Raw genomic sequence first — 23,026 nt, forward strand, 5'->3', positions numbered from 1 at the left:
CTCTTCTTTTTTTTTCTTTTCAAAGTTTATTTATTTGTTTTGAGAGAGAGAGAGAGGATGAGAGAGAGAATCCCAAGCAGGCTCTGCACTGTTAGCACAGAGCCCAATGTGGAGCTCGATCCCATGACCCTGGAATCATGACCTTAGCCAAAATCAAGAGTAGGATGCGTAACTGACTGAGCCACCCAAGTGCCTCCACAATTGTTAGCTCTTCCTGATGGATAGATCCCTTAATTTATACAATGCCCTTCTTCAATTCTTGTTACGATCTTTGTTTTAAAATCTAGTTTGTCTGATATAAGTATGGCTACTCTGGCTTTCTTTTGATGTCCAGTAGCGTGACAGATGGTTCTTCATCCTCTCACTTTCAATCTGCTGGTGTCCTTAGGTCTAAGATGAGTCTCTTGTAGGCAGCATATAGATAGATCTTATTTTTATTATTCATTATGATACCTGTGTCTTTTCATTGAGGCATTTAGTCCATTTACATTCAGAGTGATTATTGAAAGATATGGATTTAGTGCCATTGTGTTATCTGTAGGTTTCATGTTTGTGGTGATGTCTCTGGTCCTTTGTAGTCTTTGCTGTTTTCCACTCACAGAGTCCCCCTTAGGATCTCCTGCAGGGCTGGTTTAGTGGTCATGAACTCCTTTAGTTTTTGTTTGTCTGGGAAAACCTTTCTCTCTACTATTCTTTTTTTTTTTTTTAATTTAATTTTTTATTTTTTAAAATTTACATCCAAATTAGTTAGCATATAGTGAAACAATGATTTCAGGAGTAGATTCCTTAATGCCCCTTACCCATTTAGCTCATCCCCCCTCCTGCAACCCCTCCAGTGACCCTCAGTTTGTTCTCCATATTTAAGAGTCTCTTCTGTTTTGTCCTCCTCCCTCTTTTTATATTATGTTTGTTTCCCTTCCCTTACGTTCATCTGTTTTGTCTCTTAAAGTCCTCATATGAGTGAAGACACATGATTTTTGTTTTTCTCTGACTAATTTCACTTAGCATAATACCCTCCAGTTCCATCCACGCAGTTGTAAATGGCAAGATTTCATTCTTTTTGATTGCCGAGTAATACTCCATTGTATATATATCCCACATCTTCTTTAGCCATTCCTCCATTGATGGACATTTGGGTTCTTTCCATACTTTGGCTATTGTTGATAGTGCTGCTGTAAACATGGGGGTGCATGTGTCCCTTCAAAACAGCACACCTGTATCCCGTGGATAAATGCCTAGTAGTGCAATTGCTAGGTCGTAGGGTAGTTCTATTTTTAGTTTTTTGAGGAGCCTCCATACTGTTTTCCAGAGTGGCTGCACCAGTTTGCATTCCCACCAACAATGCAAAAGAGATCCTCATCCTCTTTCTCCGCATCCTTGCCAACATCTGTTATTGCCTGAGTTGTTAATGTTAGCCATTCTGACAGGTGTAAGGTGATATCTCATTGTGGTTTTGATTTGTATTTCCCTGATGATGAGTGATGTTGAGCATTTTTTCATGTGTCTGTTGGCCATCTGGATGTCCTCCTTGGAGAAGTGTGTATTCATGTCTTTTGCCCATTTCTTCACTGGATGATTTGTTTTTTGGGTGTTGAGTTTGATAAGTTCTTTATAGATTTTGGATACTAACCCTTTATCTGTTATGTCATTTGCAAATATCTTCTCCCATTCTGTCGGTTGCTCTCTCTACTATTCTTAATGACAGCCTTGCTGGATAAAGGATTCTTGGCTGCGTATTTTTCCTATTCAGCACATTGAATATTTCCTGCCCCTCCCTTCTGGCCTGCCAAGTTTCAGTGGACAGGTCTGCTACTGCCTTATGTATCTACCCTTGTAGGTTAAGGCCCCTTTGTCCCTAGCTGCTTTCAGAATTCTCTCTTTATCTTTGTATTTTGTCAGTTTCACTGTGATATGTCATGAAGTTGACCTGTTTTTGTTGATTTTGAAGGGAATTCTCTGTGCCTTTTGGACTTGGATGCCTGTTTTCTTCCCCAGATTAGGGAAGTTCTCAGCTATAATTTGTTCAAATAAACCTTCTGCCCCTTTCTCTTGCTCTTCCTCTTCTGGAACTCCTATGATACGGTTATTATTTTATTTCATGGAATCATTTACCTCTCTAATTCTACCCTCGTGATCTGGTAATTTCCTTTCCCTCTTTTTTCCAGCTTCATCATTTTCCATAATTTTATCTTCTATTTCATCTATTCTCTCTTCTGCTTCTTCCATCCTTGTTGTCACTGTATCTAGTTTATTTTGCATCTCATTTATAGCATTTCTTAATTCATTGTGACTATTCCTTAGGTCTTTGATCTCTGCAGCAGTAGATTCTCTGCTGTCTTCTATGTGTTTTACAAGCTCAGCTATTAGTTTTATGACTGTTATTCTAAATTCTTGTTCAGATATATTGTTTATATCTGTTTTGAACAATTCTCTATCTGTCATTTCTTCCTGGATTTTCTCTTGAGGAGAATTCTTCCATTTCATCATTTTGGCTAGGTTTCTGTCTTTTATGTGTTTAATAGCTTGTTATGCGCCCTGCATCTGTGAGTACTACTATATTAAAAAGGGTCATATGCTGTCTAGGGCCTGACACTTCAGGAAGTGTTTTTGGAGTGTGTTACATGCACTCTGTTGTTGCGTTTTGACTGCTCTATCCCACTGATCAGTCCTCTGCAAAGCTCCTCCTTGCTTGTAGTGGTGGAGTGTTTGAACCTTCCACCAGGTTTGCTTTGATTTGTTCATTGGAGTAACCCTGATTTGCCCTTGGGTGAAAGTTTTTTCTCCTAGATTGCAAAGTAGAGAGGAAACTGGCTATGACTTTATAGTTCACCTCTATTTCTTCTCATAAGACATTTTGGCTTGGGATGTCATGCCAATTACAGCCACATTTAAAGCTGGTATTCCACACCACAATGCCAATGTCCTGCGTTTGGGCCCTGGTGGCTGTAATTTTTGTACATTAAGAAAGAGTTTAAAAAATTAAGTAATTTGGCAGGGAGATCTTTGGACGGAAAGGCCTGAAAAAATTTTTTTAAAGGAATTTTTTTAAGCTTATTTATTTATCTTGAGAGAGAGAGTGAGAGAGAGAGTGTGCACAAGTCGTGAGGAACAGAGAGAGAGGGAGAGAGAGAGAATCCCAAGCAGGATCTGTACTGTCAGCACAGAGCCGGATGTGGGGCCCAAACCCACAAACTACAAGATCATGACCTGAGCTGAAACCAAGAGTTGGACGCCTAACCTACTCAGCCACCCAGGTGCCCCAAGGCCTGAAAATTTTATTTGTTTTAAGAAACTGTTTAGTGTTATCTAGCATGTTTTAAGTATAAAAACATCCTCATAACAGTATCTTTTTAATGTTTAACATTTGAAATGCAAGCCTATATAAGTGGAAAAGAGAAGAAAAATGGATAAGGAAATAAAAAGAAAGGTAAAGAACTAGCAAATTATTATTTTTTTTATATTTTTTATTTTTGAGAGAGAGAGAGACAGAGAGACAGAGAGAGAGAGAGAAGGAGGAACAGAGAGAGAGGGAGACACAGAATCTAAAGCAGGCTCCAGGCTCTGAGCTATCGGCACAGAGCCCAATGCGGGGCTTGAACTCAAGGACTGTGAGATCATGACCTGAGCTGAAGTTGGAAGCTTAACTGACTGAGCCACCCAGGTGCCCCAAGAACTAGCAAATTATTAAAGCACAGGGCATAGGATCATGACATGTACTGTAGTGTTAAGGAGGCTTTTGCTTAACGACTAGATTTGCTGAAGCTAATTTACAAATGATCATCACCTTTGCCTTGTAGTTGAGGGAGATATTAGCGCAATTCTCACTAGACCTTTTGGAGTTGTTAGATCAAAAAATTCTTATTAATTAGGACTTTCCTGAAGTAGTGATAAAATAAGTGCAGTATATCTAAAACACCAAGATCATATCACATTTACTCAAGATATTTTTTGCTTTTAAAATTTTTAAAATAACTCATTAATAAAAGTTTATTAAGCTTATAAACAATTGTAACAAGTTCTTAGATGAATACATTTCTACTTTTCTATGTAATCTTCTAACAGATTTAAATATTTTTCATGGAGGCCAGGTTTATTTATGTCCCTTATAATAGAATTCCCATAACGTTTAAACATTTTATTCTGGAAAACTCCAAACAGAGAAGTAGAAAGAATAGTAGTACAATGAACCCTTGTGTATTTATCATCTAGATGCAACAATTAACAGCATCTTGACAGTCTTCTTTTTACCTATCTTCATCCTCCTCAGCTTTGTTTTTTGTAGCATTTTGAAGCAAATCCCGGATATTCTACTACTTCACTTATAAATACCTTAATCATTTGTAGAATTTTTCTTGTTCATTTAAAGCTATTTATTGAGTTTTTTCTGTTTTTCCTGGCATTAAGTGGTTCTAATAAGTCAGAACAAGACCTGCATTAAAATCAAATAATCTATGTGAAGTATCCAGCACAGTGATATACACAGAATAGGCCCTTTCCCTTCTATTGTGCAAGGCTTTAAATTTTAAAAATTAGGGAAAAAATATTTCCCTAATATTATAAAACATCTAACTAATGCTCAAAGTGTCACTGATTTTCTCATAATTTCTTTTTATAGTTCGAACTAGGATCTACATGAAGTCTATAGATCACAATTGGTGGATATATCTTAATTTACAAGCTCATCTTTATCTCTTTTCTTTTTTGTTTAAACCTTGCCATTTATTTGTTAAAGAAAGTAGGTTGTTTGACCCTTAGAATTATCCACATAGATAGTATAGTTTAATATGCTCCTCTGTCTTGTATTTCTTATAAACTAGAGCTAGAGCTCATCAGAATCAGGTTGATTTTTGGCAAGACCATGTCGTAAGAGGTTTGTATGTTTCCATCTAGAGACACCACATGTCTGATGGTCTTTCTTTTTGTGATATTAGCAACCACTAGTGGTCATTGTCTAGATTTGTATTTCTTTCTTTATCATTTATTATGTTTTTAAAGTTCATTGACTATAAACAGCAATTTTCTATTTTTCTACATTCAGAAATTTAAATGTAGGCAGTTTTTGTTTGATATGAGCTGTATGTATTCCTTGGTTTTCCAGAAATGCTTACATATTGACCCAGACAAAAGGCCCTTCTGTGCTGAGCTCCTGCACCATGATTTCTTTCATATGGATGGATTTGCTGAGAGGTATAGTACTGGCTCATGTTTTCTGGGGTGTCCCAACCTAGAGTTAAAGTAAAGGTATTTCTCTTATTTCTATACACACCCGCTTGTATACAGTCTCAAATATTGACCACCCTACCTCTATTCAGCCTTAGCAATAATGCAGTTCCTAGGAGTGGTCTCCCGCGTTCACTGAATTAGGGGTCTAGGTTGACATGAAGCAGTTACATCCTGCTTTTCTTTCTGTCTCCCTGTGGTGACATCTACCACTCAGGTCACTGATTTGTGTGTTGCTACGAGTTCGTGTTGCCATCGTTTTGGGTACTGATGCATTTCCAAAGGTACCATCTCCTGTTGCCACTGTACCCACATCACACCCGGTCATGTGACACTGTTGCCAGTGCTGTGCTGGGACCTTGATGTGCCAAACTTGTGAGTGCCAGAGCTGCCGGTGCGGTCTCTTGTGCTGTCTCAGCTGCTGGCATCAGTGCAGCTAACAAAACCAAGAATAGTGAGATGAGTGGCAATGACAATGCTTGACATTTCTACCAATCCATTTAGTGTTATCTTAATGAAAGATACCTCAGTTCTCATATTGTATCTGCGTTCAATTAGTTGTGTTAGGTTGTTTTGATTGAGATCTACAAATAAACCTTGGCCTCACATATATATGCAGTTGGAAAACGGAAGAGTATTTTAATAGCCCTTTTAGATAATTGTGGGTATTCTTTATTGAGTCCATAACCTAAATTTTGATACTATGCCAAAACTTGGCAGTAGTAGTTCTTAAGGGTTGGTTGCATTGCAGAGTCTGAAACATATCAGTGAGCTTTCCGTACCCTGTTACATTAAAATCCATTTATCTATCTTCTTGCACTTTGAATAGAGCTTTTAGCCATGTGTGTTTTTGTGGTATCATTATTAGTCATTTGGAAAATACTGTTTTGCTAAATAATGCAGATCTTTAAAATGGTGACACATTTCATTATATAGTATCAAAAAGTCACATTCTCTCTCATCAGAAAAGTCTTTTTAAGTATTGGGAATCGGCTACAGTCACACTAGTGCACACAAGTTTAACAGAATTGTAATTTTGCATAAAAATGTGATTTTTATCGTCAACACAAATGCTGTCAGTTGTTTTCCTTTGCTCATTTTTTAAAAGTAAATGTTTGCAGAATACTCCAAGTCTGAATAACTGTAGTTTTCTGTCATCCTTTCTTTCAAGTAAAAAATGTTGCACGAAAGAAGTGGCTAGTTTAGTTTGTATCTCAAACAATAACACAGTTCCTTTCCCTAAGACAGCCACTGCACTTCGGTTCGTAGCGGGGTGCTGCATGCACATTCCCTTCTTTCACACAGAATATGAAAAAAGACTTGTGTTCAAAGGTTTTGATTTAATAAAATTAATACTTCTTTATTATTTCATAAGGGACGTTCTTAAGCAAAACTGCCTTTGCTTTTTTAAACTGAGAATGTGCGTATGAATATGAAGAACGCCATAACTGTTAGTACATTTTGGTGCCATTGCTTTAATTCTTGGTAAGGTGCCAGCGGTTTCACCTACCATTGCTTTTTACACCATCAGTGCCAGTGTTAATGTAGAGGAAAAGCAGTCATCTTCCTATTAAGGTAAAGAATAGCTTTGACCTTGTGAACCTCCTGAAAAGTTCTCAGGGATTCCCAGGGTTCTACAGACTGCCTTTTGAGAACTGCTAATCTAGGCCATACTTCTTCTCATGAAAAGAAAATGTTTTTGAATGTTTGTTTATTTTTGAGAGAGAGAGCCACAGAGTTCGAGTGGGGGAGGGGCAGAGAGAAACACAGAATCCCAAGCAGGCTCCAACACAGAGCCTGTCAGCACAGAGCCTTACCCGGGGCTCAAACTCACGAACCGTGAGATCATGACCTGAGCCAAAGTCAGACACTTAACTGACTGAGCCACCCAAGTGCCCCAATAATTTTTCTCATTTTAAATAACATACTCTAGTTTAATACTCAATACAAAAAAAAAAATCTTGAAAATGAATTTTTTCTAGGTTTATCTGTCTTATACAATTTTATTGTGTTTAAAAAAATTTTTTTTAATGTTTATTTATTTTTGAGAGAGAGAGAGAGAGAGAGAGAGAGAGAGAGAGTGAGTGCAAGCAGGGGAGGGACTCAAACTCATGAACCATGAGATCATGACCTGAGCCAAAGTTGGAGGCTTAACCCACTGCAGGTGCCCCTACAATTTTCTTGTATTGACAAATGTATTTTTATGTAGGTTTTCTCAGGAACTACAGTTAAAAGTACAGAAAGATGCCAGAAATATTTCTTTATCTAAAAAATCTCAAAGCAGAAAGAAGGAAAAGGAAAAAGGTGATTCCTTAGGCGAAGATAGAAAAATGCTTGTGGTACAGGTAAATGTCCATGTTTTCATGTGTATTAAATTTTAAATGTAATATATCCTTTTATTTTTGGAGGAAAATAAATGAATATAAAAAAAGAGGTTTTCTGAGCAGTGAGCAAGTTGTTAACTTTTAGCTTAGTTGTAAAAATGTACCTTCTCTATAGACGTTACCTTTTGAAAAACTGTCTTAACATATCGTGTTTTGAGTGCCTACTGTGTACCAGAGTGTGTATCAGACTGTGCAGTAGGTCTTGTCAGGAAGTCATACTTATCTAAGAACATTTAGACCCATGTACTCACATACAAACACATGGACACAAACACATGCATGTATCATTTTTTCCCTTAAATGATATGAGAGAAAAATATCATTTACATTTTTTTGTATAAAGTAGAGCACTTTAAAATTGAGATTTGGGTATTTAATTTATTTGAACTTTACATTTGCATGTTGGTTACCTAGAATCTGTTCTTGGTAAGGTAATTCCAATCCATCAACAATCCACTCACATTTTTTCAAATGAACCAAAAGAAGAAGGCAGTTCTCAGTTTTGTATTTCCTGACTTTAGATATATAAGAACAAAAGTAGTGATACTTAATTTCTCTTTCACATTTTTCTACTGAAATATATATAAATTTGATATATGTGTGTATCATATTCACCTGATATATAGCAGAGCTATTGCATTTCTATTCAAAATAAATGTCTGACCAAGAATCCTGGGTGTAATTTTAATTCCATAGATAGAATAAAGAAAACAGGGGCACGAGAAGGTGATATTTATGGAATTCTGCAGTAGTTGACGAGTTCTTTACAGGAAGAGGTAATTTTTCATTCTCCTCAGATCATTAATGTTGTTAACATTTTTATTAATGGTCAGGATACCAATGCTGATCCCAAAATTAAAGATTCTAAAGTATTTAAAATAAAAGGGCCAAAACCGGACGGAGAAAAAGTTGAAAAAGTCAGTCGAGCTTCAAATGCGAGCTGTCTCCCTGACAGTGGGATGAGCCGCATCACAACCGTGCCTTCTACAAGCCTCAGAGATTGCAGCAACGGAAGCGTGGATCACACCAGAAATCTAGGCGTGGCAATTCCCCCACTTGCGCACAATCTTTCCACGGTGGCTCCCGGTGTTAATTCTGGAATGGTGACTATCCCAGGAGTTCAGAGTCACAGGTATGAATGAGAAAAATAAGAACAAAATGTTGTTTCAGGGTATGTCTGCAAATTGCGAGTGTTAATCGATTCAGCCACATTCTACTTTCGGGCTTCTGGGTGCTCTTCATTCTTGTAAGCGTTCTGTTTCAAAATGCTTTTGGCCTATGTAATGAAAGTTATTAGCATTTGATAAAAAAAAAACAAAAACATTCACCTGAGTCTTAAGAAAGTGGATTGTACTCTGTAAGGTGAAGAGGGTCTATAACTATTTATTCTAAAAATGTGAAAGGAGGTTATCATAATAAAAGAAATAATTGGTTTTGGGCGTCTGCTGCTACATGGTATGGCTATGGGTATTTGGTGGTACAAAGAAGCTCATTTGGGGAATTTTGCTGAAAGAAAAGTAATTTATTTGTTTGGACTTGGGAGCGAGGTGGGAGGCATGAGGGTAGTGGTAAAGGACAGAACGTTTCACCAGAATTATGTGCATTGTATGATTATGAATAGGCATTAAATGCTGATTAAACTGCATGTCACTTAGTTTTGTGTCATTTGGTTTTGGTTTTGTGCTTGAAAAAAATAGTTACTGCTGGTTCTAACTTAAATTTGTTGTTGTTGTTGCAGAGTGGATGAGAAAACCAAGAAGTATTGCATTCCATTTGTGAAACCACATAAACATTCTCCATCAGGCATTTATAATATTAATGTGACCACATCAGTAAGTGAACTGTTACTCCCATGATAGAAGAGCAAGCATTAGTCATTTCTAGACTTCTATTAATGTTAAATATAATAGTGAAGAACTGGGAATCTTATTTGGAGACATATCATAAAGTGGAACCTTAATTGTACGTGTATCATCCCAACCTGTCACAATCATAAATGTGAAAGTCTTAAAGTTTAAGTAAGTTTTGTAAGTCTAGATGTTTAAATATATTATTTAAATGACATGTTTTAATTTTTTTAGTAACAGTAAATTTTCTTAATACTTGGTGATCAGTTCTTTTTTGGAGTAGGTGACAAGATAAATTGTTGTATCTCACATAAGATTTTTGGTGAAAGTATTCTAGGGGTGCCTGGGTGGCTCAGTCAGTTAAGTGTCTGACTCTTGATTTCGGCTCAGGTTATGGTCTCATGGTTTGTGGGTTCAAGCCCTGCACTGGGCACTGACAGTCAGAGACTGCTTGGGATTCTCTCTCTCCCTCCCTTTCTCTTTGCCCCTCCCTTGCTCATGCTCTATCTCTCTCTCAAAATATATAACTAAACATTTTTTTTTAAAAAAGAAAGTATTCTATGTATTCATTTAATAAATATTTATTGGTAACTTATTATGAGACACTGGAGATGAATCAATCAATCTCTCTCTTCAAAGAGGTCATGGTCTAGTAGAAGATCAACAAATTAAAACAGTGTCAGATTATAAGAATGGCAGCATGTACAAGGCTCAGAGGTTTTCTGAAGGTTCAGAGGAGTGTTACTTTGCTTAACGTAACTGCCAGAATGCTTCTTTTTAAAGTTAACTTAAATCATCATCACTTTTCCATTGACTGGTCATCTCTGAGTCAAGACCAAAATCCTAACAGGGCTTGTAAGTCCCTGATTGACCCAGGTCCCCATCCCTCTTATTCCACCCCTGGCTACTCTCTCTCTCTCTCTCTCTCTGAAATTTTACTTGTTTTTAATGTTTATTTATTTATTTTGAGAGAGAGAGAGAGTAAGAATGTGAGCAGGGGAGGGGCAGAGAGGGGGGGGGGGAGAGACATAATCCCAAGCAATCTCTCATGCAGAGCCCAATGTGGGACTCCATCTCACATTGGGATCATGTGAGATCATGACCCAAGCAGAAATCAAGAGTCAGATGCTTAACTGCCTAAGCCACCCAGGTGCCCCTGGCCTCTCTTACTCTTGGTCAATCTATTGCAACCCACTGATTTCCTTGTATTCCTTGAACCTGGCCAGACATGCTCCTATATTTGGGCTTTTGCACTTATTTCCTGTGCTTTAGAACATTCCTTCCCCCAGATAATCCAAAGAATTTACTTCTTCTCCTCCTTGGCTTACATGAAGCCTTATTGTGAGGTCTTCCCTAGTATTAGAACTCATTTTGTCTCGCATTACTCTCTTTTCTCTCTCCTGGCTTAATTTTTTTCCATTACATACACCTACCAGCCTCTATATTTGCTTATTTATATATTGTCTGTCTCCTGAACTAGAATGTGCATTTCCAAGGTAGGAATATGTGCTCTGTTTTCCTTACAGCTCTACCCCACACCTAGAACATGTCTAGCACCATAGAAAATGCTTACAGAATGTGGTGAATGAACTCTTGTGCCAGGGAATGGAGGTGTGGATGTATTCCCAAAGAGTATTTTTCTCTCAAATTTCCCTTGTCTACCCTTCTCGTTATCCTCAGAGCTGAACAAGAGTAGCCTTCTTTTCATATCTCTCATGATTTGGGCATTACATTTGCTTTTCTTTTAATTATTCTTGGCCCACGATTTCTGTATCCACAGTACTTTCCTTTTTTAAATACCCTACTGATTTCTTTGTAGATATTTTTGTGTTTTACATTCTTGATCTGCTTTGGAGGATTACTTTGATCAGCAAGGCTTTCAGAGTAGCTGGCTCAAAAGCACTTTGCTGGAATTGATATCAGCCTTCTTTCAGGCATTGCATAATCAACACTGGCTGTCAGTTTTAGATCTTATTTCTGTTTATCTTTATTTTTAAGAGGCCGTCAAGAAAAGAGGTAGAGATTAATGGGAAGAAGACACACTTGAGTCTTAATGAAAATTATTGGAGGCAGAACTTTGCCTAAACTTTCTACAACACCTAGGTTGAAGACCAACCTGAGGTCTGAACTTACTATTTTTTGGACACGCAGATAGGTTTTTTTAAACTAATTATTTTATAACTAATTTGAACCAAGAGTCTTAGCACTTACTCTATTAAAAGAACAAGCAGAAAGTTCCAAATAAAGAAACTCAAAATCTCATTACAGGACTTCTGAAGTTTTTTGTTATTCTTGAATTCCTAAATTTTAGGATATCAATATAGTAGTTACAAAAGAGGCAAGCCAAGCTTACCTGAAGGCTAATTCACTTGTGTTAATCATTCTGATCTTAGGTCCCAAGTGAAAAGAGCCTACTTCAGGCAAATAAGAAAAGAAGGGAATACTCAAAGACAGATGTCCGTTTGCCTGAACTGAACTATAATCATCTCCCTGAACTAAGAGCCTTGGAAGGCATAGGTATGTATAATGCTTTTACTTTTCAGCCTTTTTGTTTATATTATTTAAAATTTATGTTACATTGGAATACCTGCTGGCTCAGTCAGTGGAGCATGTGACTCTTGATCTCAGGGTTGTAAGTTTGAGTCCTATGTTAAGTGTAGAGATTACTTAAAAATAAAATCTTAAAAAATAAATAAAATGTATGTTAAGTAAACTAACAAAATATTAAAAGTAAAAAATTGTAGTAACTTTATGTATTTCCATATGTAAATATTTACAGACTTATGTATGTAAATATGTACACTAAGTATATACTGAGGGACAGCTATAGAATGTGGAAAACTAATACAAATGTCTAATTTTTAAATGTGTTTGTGGTTATTTTTATCTAGCTCGAAATTCCAGGTTAATAAGGAAAGAGAACAAAAATCTCTCAGAATCTCGAATTCCTTCTCTGGCCACTATTGACTTGCACGCCCCCAGTATTGGATTACATCAGGTACAGAAATACTTTATAGGTTAGATAGAATTTGGGTCTCATGTCCTTATTAAAGCATCTTAGGGAAAGCTCACTGTTAAGGATTGGGTAGGTTTATTGGTGGGATCCATACAATTTTGTTTGTCAAAGTTTTTCTTACTGTTCATTGCACTTAGTACCTTTATTACATGTATACTTATATAGACATTTTCCAGCTTACCGTCATCAGTTTTTTATAGATTAAAATTGTGTGTGTGTGTGTGTGTGTGTAGCCTAGCTGTGGCTTTTATATAACTTTTGTGGTAACTCATAGTATTTCACTGAGTTAACCCCAAAGCTATAACATATCTTTCACTCTTTGAATTGCCTGTATCCTTTTAAAATGTATCCTCTATTTGACACGTTTCCCCAAGACTATCTACTTTGTGCATGTTAAAGACTTGCTATTCTATATATAATTATTTTTATATAATTTCTCTTAATTCTACAGAATGTTTATGTTTCTGCTGCTTTAATAACAGTCCTATCACTCATTTTTACATTAAGAAAACTCGCAAACTTTTAAATTCCCTGAGCCAACCATAACTGGGTATAAACTTTGGATATGCATCATTGTACTTACAGATTTCTCACCTCTCCTTGATGCTAGGCAACTTTTGTTTTGGAATTTAAGTCTCCATCCTCATTTAAGTATTGCTCCATATCTATGTGGATGTTTGTTTCTACTACTACGCCTTAAATAGTTTGGTAGAGCTCAATCAACAAGGGAAATTATGTTGTTGAGGGCAACAAATTACGGAGGCAGTTACACAGTGACCCTGAGAAAAAGGTTTTTTGACTGCTATTACTTTGCCTTATCTCTTGTTAACAATTTCTGCAGCAATATAATCAAAACTAAATAAATTCCTGTTGCATGAAGATTAATTACCATCACAAATTTTACTTTTAGGAACTATAGTATCTCAATAAATTCCTTGTACATGTCTAAAATTTAATGTGGATTTTAAAGGTGCAGGATTTTTCACTTGCTGTCTGTGAGGGTACTATTGTTCAAAACCACTTTTCAGGGTTCACATAACCAAATCTTGTCTCATGAAATAGAAGAAAGGCTTTGGCAGCCTTCATACGTCAGTATTTTTATTTGGTTGATTTGAACTATTCCTTTGATATTTATAAACTTGTTCTGCATTTTTACTCTTAGTTTATTTGTTCATTTCCCAGTTGTATTTAAAATACAATAAAGGAGAAAGTAGGTGTAGTGAAAAACACAAATCAACACCAAAATAACATGAGTTTATATGTGGAAGATGTCAGTGGGAAGAGAAACAGCGAGAGACTGAAAGCAAAAGGCTTTCTGGCAGAAGCTGTGACTTGCCTTGCACTCTTACGTTATGGTATGGATCAATACGTTGAGCTTCATTTTGTTTCTGTGCATATCACAAACATTTTCACATTTATAAAAGTCTATTATGTACCTTCTGGAACACCCGTAAGATAGGTTTTTGTAAGTAAAGTATTGCATAACCCGTGGACTCTGTCTCCACTTGTCCACCTCCTGCACACTTACACACATTATATACTTCTATGTGTATGTATCTACATATTTTTTTCTCTAAGTGGTGTTTAAGCATCATCTCACAAATTTTGATGTGTTGTGTTTTTCATTATTGCTCAGTCCAAACATTTTCTTAGTTCCCTTGTAATTTCTTCTTTAACCCAGGAATTATTTAGAAACATGTTGTTTAGTAGTTATTTAGCGTTTCCTTAGATATTTTATTATTATTGATTTGTAATTTAATTCCATATGGTCAGAGAATATACTGTGTATGATTTTGATTATTTTAGATTCATTGAGATATGTTTTATGGCTCAGCAGATGGTCTATCATGGCGAATGAACCTTGTTTCCTTGAAAATAATGTATATTCTTCAGTCGTTAGACATAGCCTACTACAAATGCGAAATTAGATTAAGGTGGTTGGTAGTATTCTTCAGATCTTCTATATCCTTAATGATTTTTTTGTTTGGTTCTATCAGTTCTTGAAAGAGTGCTGTCAAAATCTTTCACTGACTGTGGAATTATTTATTTTTCTCTTATATCTGTTTATTTTTGTTTCCTGTATTTTAAATCTCTATTATTAGGTACATACACACTTATAATAGTTTTTGTCTTCCTGATATATTATCACTTTTATCATTAGAAAATGCCTCTCTTTATCACTTGTGGTGCTCTGTGCCATGAAACCAATTTTATTTGAGATTAAAATAGCCCTCGAGCCTACTTATTTGTCTCCATGGTTTATCTTTTTACTTTTATACTATCTGTTTCTTGTTGTTGTTGTTGTTGTTTTAATGTACACCATTTCATAGAAGTAGGGTCTTTCTTTTGTATCCATTTTGTCAATTCCAATTCTGTTCATTGGAATGTGTTTCCTATTACAGCTAGTAAACTTCTACCAACTTACTGTCTCACAATTTACTGTCTCACAATTTCCATGGGTCAGAAGCCTAGGAATAGCTTCTTCTCCCCTTGAGTCTCACAGACCCCAAATCAAGATGTCAGCGGGACTGCATTTCTTTCTGGAGACTCTAGGGGAGAATCTATTTCCAGGCCCGCTCAGATTGTCAGCAGAATTGAGTTTCATGAGGTTGTGGGACTGAGGTCCCTGTTTCTTTTCTGGCTGACACCTGGGGGATGCTGTCAGCTTCTAGAGGCTGACCACATTCCTTGGCTCATGGTCTAGTTCTGCCATCTACAAAGCTAGTAATAGTGATCAAATCCTTCTTACTCTTTGACCCTCCCTTACCTCCCCTTCTGCCTCATCTCTGACTTCCTCTTCTGCTTTTAAGAGGGATGTGATTGGCCTTGCAGGCCTACATTGCACCTGCCAGGATAATCTTTCTATCTTAGAGTCACCTGATTAGTAACATTAATTCCACGTGCAAAGTTGCTTCACAGCAGTAGCTACAATAGTTTGATTGACTAACCAGGTGATATCTTTAGAATTCTGCCTGCTAGTAAATACTTAGGCCATTAACATTGAATGTGATTATTGATATATCTGGATCGAGCTCTGTTTATATGTATGTGTATATAACAAATATATACATATATATAACAAATACATATATATATAACAAATATATATATATTTGTTGTTGTTTGTTTATTCCTTTGTTTTCCCTTTTTAGTCTTCTTTTGTATTTGAATATTTTTGGGATTGGCTTTTGGGTATATTTCTTGGTATTATTTTTTTTAGTGATTACTCTAGGGATTGCAATATATATTAACTAACCTTCCACAGTCTACTTAGAGTAAATATTGTACCACTTGTAAAATGTAGTGGTAAGCATATGTCCTTTTACTTCAACCTGGACTTTATGTTAGAATTCTTTGTCTTATTTACATACACCGAAAACCCCACTACATTGTCATATATTTTGCTCTAAATAGTCATAGATATTTTAAGCAATTTATGGAAATAAGTAGTCTTCTATATTTACCTAACTACCTGCTGTTTCTGTTGTTCTTCCTTTCTTTCTTAAAGATTATACTTTTATTCTTTGGTATCATTTTTCTTTAGCTTGAAAAACTTCCTTTAGCATTTCTTCCAGAGCAAGTCTGATGGGTGACAAACTCTTAGTTTTCCTTCATTTGAGAATGACTTTACTTTGCCTTCATCCCTTAAATATATTTTCAATGGATATAGAATATGAGTTGGTAGATTTTTAAAAACTTTTTTCTACCAGGACTATAAGGACATCATTCCTCTGTCTTCTGATCTCTCTGATTTCTATCAGAATGTGGGACATTCTTAGGCATTTGAATTGTTCATCTGTATGTAATGTTTCATTTTTCTCTAGCTCTTTTCAAGATTTTATCCTCATCGTTTTGTGTTCATTAGTTTTAATAAGATGTGTCTAAGCATAGTTTTCTTTGTATCCTGTTTGGCATTTGCTGAACTTCTTGATTTGAAAACCTTCTTCTTTTGCCAAATTTGGAAGTTTTTGGTCATTATTTCTTCAAAAATTTTTTTCTGCCATAATTTCTCTCTCCTTTTTTTTTCTGAGAGTCCAGTGACATAGATATTAGACTTTTTGTTATTTTCTACAAGTTCCTGAGACTCTGCTTTCTTTAATCTTTTTTTTTTCTTTTTTTATCTTGGCTCTTCACATTAGGTAATTCCTATTGATTTATCTTTAAGTTCTTCGATTCTTTACCTTGTTGTTTCCCTTCTGCTATTAAGCCCATCCAGGGAGATATTTAAATTTCAGATGCTGTTTTATGTATGTATGTATGTATGTATGTATGTATGTATGTATGTATGTATGTATTTAGAGAGTATATGAGCGGGGAGGGGCAGAGAGAGGGGGAGAGAGAGAATCCCAAACAGGCTCTGCCCTGACAGCACAGAGCCCAATGCAGGGCTAGATCCCACAAACCGTGAGATCATGACCTGAGCTGAAACCAAGAGTTGGATGTTTAACTGACTGAGCCACCTAGGCGCCCCCAGATACTGTATTTTTAAGTCCTAAAATGTCCACTTGGTTCTTTTTTAGGGCTTATATTTCTCTGCTAAGAATTCCTGTTTCTTCATTCATATCGATCCCGAGATGACCCAAATATTGGGACTTTATAAACTTAATTAAGTTATATATGCCTGTATAGCATATATATTTCTGCATCTGTTGATTGCCATTTCCATTGAGAATTGATGACACATTCCTGGATCTTTTTATGGCCAATAACTTTGATTGTATCTTGGAAACTGTTAGTATTAGGTTGTGTAGCCTCCAGGTCCTGTTATAATCCTCTGGAGAATGTGGACGTTTTATTTTAGCAGGCAGTCATTGAAGTTTTGTTCTCACTGCAAATTCTGCCTTATCTCTTGTGAGAAATGTTTCAAATCTCAGTTCTCTAAGTCTTTGATATCGTAGTTTGCATCTGTCCTGTGCTTGTGTGGCTCAGGGGTTAGCTGGAGACTTGTGCAGGTAGTTCAAATCTCAGCTCAGTTCGCCAAGCTGTTGCTGCTCTGGGTTTGGAGCTGCTGCATGCATGCATGTGTCAGGAGCTGGGCTCAGACTCCCATCAGTCTATACACAGAATTAGGGAGTCCCTTGCTCTAGTTCTGTTTGCTCCAGGACCAACCCACCCCCATACTTTGTGGCTTGCAGGGTTTCTCTGGGATAACAAGGGAGTTTCTTTCAGACTTTTAGCTTTTTGTACTTCTTCACTACTCTGAGACTAGGGCCTGCCTTTTGGGCAAAGTCACAGGAGCAAAAAATAAACAAAATTGGAAGCCTACCCCCCATGTGAAGGATCACATTTCCAACTTTTGACCCCTCTCCTTAATCTCCAGTTGTTTTTCATATTTTTCCTAAAGGGTTTTTTGTTTGTTTGTTTGTTTGTTTGTAATAAGTAGGAGAGATGGGTTGTAGTGGGTTTACACTACCTTGGCACATCAGAAGCATCTTTTTAACACACGTATCACCAAAGAGGTCAAAGAATAACAGCCTCTTACTTCATCATCGTCTTCTGTGCAAGCAGCTTGTGCTATGAATGGTTAATTATAAACACCTGATACTTGAACAACAAGACTTGGGATTTTCAGGGGGGGAGTGAGACTTTTACAATTTTTGAGAATCTTTAATGCTTGATTATTAACTTCTAGGTTTCAGGATCTCCCCTGTTAGATGATTCGGAGGCTGATTTGCCTCGAGTGGAACACCAGCACTGAGAGTCATTTTGGTTCTGAACTGGGTATGTCTGGTTTCTCATACTTAATGCAAAGTAAACCTTGCATGGGAGATATTTTGTAGCTTGCTAAAGGCCAAATTCTGCCGTTAAGCATTCTCTAGTGATTGATTCTGTGAGAACACCTGGTAGAGAAAGACTTGTGCCACTTAAAAAAAAAAAGTAGTATTTGTCTTTGGGATGAAATCCCTTTTCATGGAGCTTACAGCTCTTGCCCTTAAACTAATCTCCTGTGTTTTATTGGATACAGTAAGGTGAATTCAGGGTGATGAGTGCAGTGGAAGGATATATACTTATCTCCCTTATCAGTCATTTGCCCTTTGGGCTGGTAAAGCAAGAAAGATGAAATGATCGCTTGGTAATCTTTTTCCCAATAAAGAGGGATCAGCACTATTCTAGATGATTGCCTTCCTTTTTATTTTTATATTTTATTTTTTATATTTGTTTCTGATGAACTTTATTATTGTCCTGCTACTCCACCACGGTAAAAAGGGAGCTACAAGCTCCAGGCCTGCACCATGTGTCTGCACAGCAAGAACAGGACCCACTGGCACACGTTCCCACCCCACCGGGGACCTACCCCCAGGAGAAATATGTTACAATTTTTTTTAAAAAGGAAAACAGAGTAAATTAAAAACTCACTTGATTAGGCACCAACAGTGATTTGAAAAATTAAGTGTCAATTTTAAATGGTAACAGGATAGCCTTCCTTTTAAATATAACTGTTTAGTACTAAAAAAATGAAAACCAAAGATCAGACCTTTTGAGTGGCAATTTGGTATGTGACCTCAGACCAGTCACCTAATGTTTAATATCTTATTAACTCTGTAAAATATGATGGTAATAAAATCCCACACTCTCATAAATGTACTGTTGGAATTAATCTGTTAACCTCCACAAAGCATTTATTTAATTTAATTTATTTTTTTTAAATTTACATAAGTTAGTTAGCATATAGTGCAACAATGATTTCAGGAGTAGATTTCCTAATGCCCTTACCTATTTAGCCCATCCCCGCTCCCATATCCCCTCCAGTAACCATCTGTTTGTTCTCCATATTTAAGAGTCTCTTCTGTTTTTATATTATTTTTGCTTCCCTTCCCTTATGTTCATCTGTTTTGTCTCTTAAAGTCCTCATATGGGTGAAGTCATATGATTTTTGTCTTTCTCTGACTAATTTCACTTAGCATAATACCCTCTAGTTCTATCCATGTAGTTGCAAATGGCAATATTTCATTCTTTTTGATTGCCGAGTAATACTCTATTGTGTGTGTGTGTATACATATATATATATGTATATATATATACATATATATATATATATATATACATATACGTATATATATACATATATATATACATATATCTCCTTTATCCACTCATCCATTGATGGACATTTGGGCTCTTTCCATACTTTGGCTACTGTTGATAGTGCTGCAATAAACATTGGGGTGCATGTGCCCCTTCAAAACAGCATACCTGTATCCCTTGGATAAATACCTAGTCGTGCAATTGCGGGTCGTAGGGCAGTTCTATTTTTAATTTTTTGAGGAACCTCCATACTGCTTTCCAGAGTGGCTGCACCACTTTGCATTCCCACCAGCAGTGCAAAAGAGATCCTCTTTCTCCGCATCCTTGCCAACATCTGTTGTTGCCTGAGTTGTTACTGTTAGTCATTCTGACAGCTGTGAGGTGGTATCTCATTCTCCACAAAGCATTTTGAACGTCTGTGACATCAAATATGAATTTACTATGAAGTGAACAAATCTTAAGTTTTAATTCCTCATTGGTACAGGGCCCTTTCCAGGCGCTGGGAGACGTCTTTGCAATGCATTCGTTATACGTACTATATAAACTGTAGCCTCTATAAAACTTGGATCTATTTTGTCAAAACTGATCATTATTTACATAAAAGGAGATGGTGTGCTACACATGACAGTTTTGGTAATTATCCTAAAGGTTTTCTTTAAAATCTTGTTTTTGTTATATACGGTCTTAAGTTTTCTTAGACTGTGTAATACTTACAATATTATAAATATATTCAATGTGAGAAAGCAAGTAAGATATAAATCACTTTCTAGAAAGATTTTTATGTAAACTGTTTGGTTGCCTGTATCCCCCTGTGCTTTTAGATGCTACTCTAGCCCTTGAGATGACATCTTCTTGTGACCAAAGTGCTGATATCCTACAAAGAGAGATTTGTGGTTTTGGTCATTTGCTTTTGAACTGCCTGCATTTTCTGGGAAAGGCCTTGTAGAAGAAAAAAGACAAAGACTTCCAAGTGTTTTGAAGGAAGATTGAACAAGTGCCCCTCCCCAACTGCTATCCCATCACCTTTCAAGTCCACTGTTGCTATTTCAAGATATATCCAATGGAAGAACAGTGATATGGTTCTTGTTCCACGAATGTGTATTTACTGTTAGTAGATTGTGATTTAAAATTACCCAAGATTAAAAATGAGTTTAAAAAGGGAGAGAGAAACATTATAATGGTTATGTTATTTATGCATTGAACTCTGTGTTATCTGTATAAATGTGTACATTTACTTAGGAATGGGTTTGGTGGTGGTAGGTGATAAAAACTAGGATCATTTGAAGAAATGAAAAAACTAGGATCAGTAAGAGAAAATGTTTCCTTTACCATAACTTACCTATTAATATACTTTTAAAAAGCTTGCTTGTTTCTAGGCTTTAAGGAGATATGTAACTGCTCTCTATGGATAGATGTATATCTTTGGTTTCTGTGATTATCGTGATTGATGTTTGATCATTGTACTATGGGAATCTGGCCTCTCTGCTGATCTTCTATGAACCACACTGATCCAAATTTCTCAAAGAAGCCTTTTCTTTCTCATGACTTAGTATGACTCTGACATCGGGTAGTCCTCTGTATTGTGAGATTCTGGAGCCAGTGTTCCTGTGTGCGGGAACATGATTATGGAATGAGAATAGTGAAGGAGAATTTTGTAGGTATACCTTGGAGTTGAGGACTATGCTTCTCCTTGAAAGGGGAAGTATATACATACAAAACCAGGAGATGGGAAGCAGTGTTACTGATTGACTAGGACTGGTTACTTTTCTCTAGGCCAGTTACTGTTGAACTCCCCAGCTGAAGAGGCTTTGGGGAGGAAGTGTCCACTGTTATGGACCTCACTCCTGTCCACTGATAGTTTGAAGGTGATATCAGACAGAACCCAGAGATGCTCCTGTCTTCTCATTTCCTCAAACACATAGGCCTTCCCAAAAGCTCTTCACGAACATGCAAAAATATCTACCTACATATAGTCCACACACCGTTTCTCATGCCCCAGTCCATGACTTCCAGGTGGGAAGTTTAAGCCAATTTGGCTGTAGGTTTTTGGCTTCTAGGTTGCTGGTCACACTCTGAATTTATTTTAGAGAATGGCTGTTAAGGGGACCAGAATTTGTGTGGTTTTTTTTGCCTTAACCAGTTAACAATGTGTTGTTTTTTCCAAAAGGCATTGACTAAAACTTAGCCCAAGAATTTAACTAATACTCTTTTCTATTACTCTGAGGAGCTTAATAGTAAAATTCTGACCTTAGATACTTTGTCCTCAAAAAAGCAGGACATTCAGGAGGAGGCAAAATGAGAGATTCCAATGTAGAAGTCTATAGGTGGTTCAATTAAAATTTGGTCTTGATTTTGAAACTCTATTTTTAACCTCTGACCAGGTGTTTGACTACATTGGTATGGCTAATATGCTAAAGACAGTTAATGTATAGACATTAATAGGCTTCACATTAAGATATTGTTTCATTTTTACTTAAAAAATATTGCCAATAGACTGTACAGTATGGAAAGAAGACAATATTTCAAAGTCAAGTGGCTTTCCAGCTTATTTCAATGTTATTTTTATTTAAAGATCAGTGTAAACATATCACCTCAATGACTGAGGATCTAGGATCAATTACCTTTTTGTCTCTGTATTTGCTTTTGGTGTATTTGGCCTATTGACACATTTTGTGAACTTTAGAATTAAGGAACTAAAAATAATTTACTGTAAGTGCAAGTTGAGATTCAAAGATCATATCTGGTTAGAACCTTGGCAGAACTACTTGAAAAAGAAGATTTTGCAAACTGGGCCTATAGATACTGAACCAAAGTAATTCTTTCTTTCAGCTTAAGATTACTTTGCTCTCCTTAGAAGAATATGGTTAAGCCTAATAGGAAATATGTATACGTATTGGTGGGGAGAAATGGGCTTGCTGTGTGGATGTATGTTTTAAAATGAATAAATATTATACCTTACTGAGCTCCATAGATGGCTTTATTTGCATTTATTTAATGAAGAGAATACAAATAATGTGTATAGCACTGTATGGTACTTAGATAAATTTTAAATTATCTGTTAATTTTTTGGGGGGGAAACTTTGATATAGAGGTGGCAAGTTATCTTTTTTAAATTATTTAAAATTTTAATTCCAGTATGGTTAACATATAGTGTTATATTAGTTTCAGGCATACAATATAGTGATTCAGCAATTCTATACATTACTCAGTGCTCATCTAGATAAGTGTACCCATAATCCCCTTCACCTATTTCACCCGTTCCCCCACCCACCTCCCCTCTGGTAACCCTCTGTTTGTTCTCTAAGGGTCTGCTTTTTGGTTTGTCTCTCCCCGCCTCCTTTGTTTTGTTTCTTAAATTCCACGTATGAGTGCAGTCATATGATATTTGTCTTCCTCAGCCTGACCTATTTTGCTTAACATTCTACTCTCCGGATCCATCCATGTTGTTGTGAATGACAAGATTTCATTCTTTTTTTATGGCCGAATAATATTCCACATATATATATCCCATATTAAGATTCTTTATATATATA

At 36.4% G+C, this 23,026-nt stretch overlaps 1 protein-coding gene across 2 annotated transcripts in view; it reads left to right on the forward strand.

The window, feature by feature from the left end:
* The window catches only part of CDKL2 (cyclin dependent kinase like 2), a 51,961-nt gene extending 29,500 nt beyond the window's left edge, over nt 1–22,461 (forward strand). For both annotated transcript variants that reach the window (XM_053901481.1, XM_019467358.2), the window contains 8 exons: nt 5,099–5,187; nt 7,430–7,565; nt 8,438–8,736; nt 9,343–9,436; nt 11,845–11,968; nt 12,343–12,449; nt 18,100–18,188; nt 20,315–22,461. In XM_053901481.1, the coding sequence (XP_053757456.1) occupies nt 5,099–5,187; nt 7,430–7,565; nt 8,438–8,736; nt 9,343–9,436; nt 11,845–11,968; nt 12,343–12,449; nt 18,100–18,165 (915 nt within the window). In that variant the 3' untranslated portion in view covers nt 18,166–18,188; nt 20,315–22,461. The remainder of the gene's footprint in view (nt 1–5,098; nt 5,188–7,429; nt 7,566–8,437; nt 8,737–9,342; nt 9,437–11,844; nt 11,969–12,342; nt 12,450–18,099; nt 18,189–20,314) is intronic.
* Nucleotides 22,462–23,026: the final 565 nt, after the last annotated feature.

The sequence above is a fragment of the Panthera pardus genome, unplaced genomic scaffold (assembly GCF_024362965.1).
Source record: "Panthera pardus isolate Hobbes unplaced genomic scaffold, ASM2436296v1 HiC_scaffold_13, whole genome shotgun sequence".
In the NCBI taxonomy this organism is placed as follows: Eukaryota; Metazoa; Chordata; class Mammalia; order Carnivora; family Felidae; genus Panthera; species Panthera pardus.